At 46.6% G+C, this 1,121-nt stretch overlaps 1 protein-coding gene across 1 annotated transcript in view; it reads left to right on the plus strand.

The window, feature by feature from the left end:
• LOC102671264 (paired box protein Pax-6-like) overlaps nt 1-248 on the plus strand; it is a gene marked incomplete at its 3' end in the record, with an annotated part of 25,268 nt that extends 25,020 nt beyond the window's left edge. The window contains exon 3 of the mRNA XM_031509340.1: nt 33-248. Within this exon, the coding sequence (XP_031365200.1) occupies nt 33-248 (216 nt within the window). The remainder of the gene's footprint in view (nt 1-32) is intronic.
• Between the last annotated feature and the right edge of the window lie 873 nt (nt 249-1,121).

The raw sequence follows: 1,121 nt of genomic DNA on the forward strand, positions 1-1,121 counted from the left end.
CCGTATTGTACCGCAAATTATTATTATTGCAGGTACTACGAAACCGGGTCGATCAGGCCCAGAGCCATCGGTGGCAGCAAGCCCCGCGTCGCCACCGCCGAGGTCGTGAGCAAGATTTCCCTCTACAAGAGCGAGTGCCCTTCCATCTTCGCGTGGGAGATCAGAGACCGCTTGCTCCAAGAAGGCGTATGCACGAACGACAACATTCCCAGTGTGAGTACCTTTTCTCAACTTCTCGATACTCCGATGCTAAAATTTTCTAAAAAAATCGAAAACCCTTTTGAAAACGGGGTGATTTCCCAAAAACCGATCCATTGCAATCGTTCGAAAGGAAATCGGTGGAAAAAAACGTTGGAATCGAATTGAACCGAGTCTTTCTTCGAGAAGAATTTCGAAGCAACGAGTAAAAAAATATAGGGATCGCGGAAAGTAAATTTGTTAAAAAAAAAGAAAAAAAATTCCACGACTGGTTCGAAAGAATTGGAAGGATCGCTGTTAAACGGAACATTAAACGAAACAGGCGCAAAAAAGGGGGGGGGTCACGGGGGTTCAATGATGCTTTCCACGGTAACAAGGGCGACGGTTTATAAAGCGTGTCGCGAGAAACACGCGCGTAATGGAGGCCGAGTTTCGCAGGGTGGAGGTCGTCGTGAGCGCGCATGCGTATCGCGATGAACGCTGCTGTCGTGCTTTCGGGTGCACAACGCACGAGAGAGAGAGAGAGAGAGAGAGAGTGACATTTGCATAGATCCACGGAGGAGGGGTGCGTGTGGATGGAAATCAGTTTTCTCTTGCGAGGCGGGCGTGTTTATGCGAGCCGTGTGTATAAACGGAAACGACGCGAAATTTCATCGTTGTCGGCCCATTTGAAACTACGATCGCGAGAGAAATGGACGAGATTCGATGACTCGTGACGGCTTCTAAAGCTTGCTTACCTTCTCTCTCTCTATTTCTCTTTGTCATCCCACGCTCAAAAAATTACGTGCGAAATAATTAAATTACACGGCTCGCGTGAAACCCCGTATAAATTTTCTATCTTTTGTATTCGTGTGACTGTGTTCCGTGAACTTTTAAATAATCGATATTTCAAATGTTGGAGCAGTAGATCTTTGAATTTACGT

This window comes from Apis dorsata, unplaced genomic scaffold, assembly GCF_000469605.1.
Source record: "Apis dorsata unplaced genomic scaffold, Apis dorsata 1.3 scaffold_140, whole genome shotgun sequence".
Classification (NCBI taxonomy): domain Eukaryota; kingdom Metazoa; phylum Arthropoda; class Insecta; order Hymenoptera; family Apidae; genus Apis; species Apis dorsata.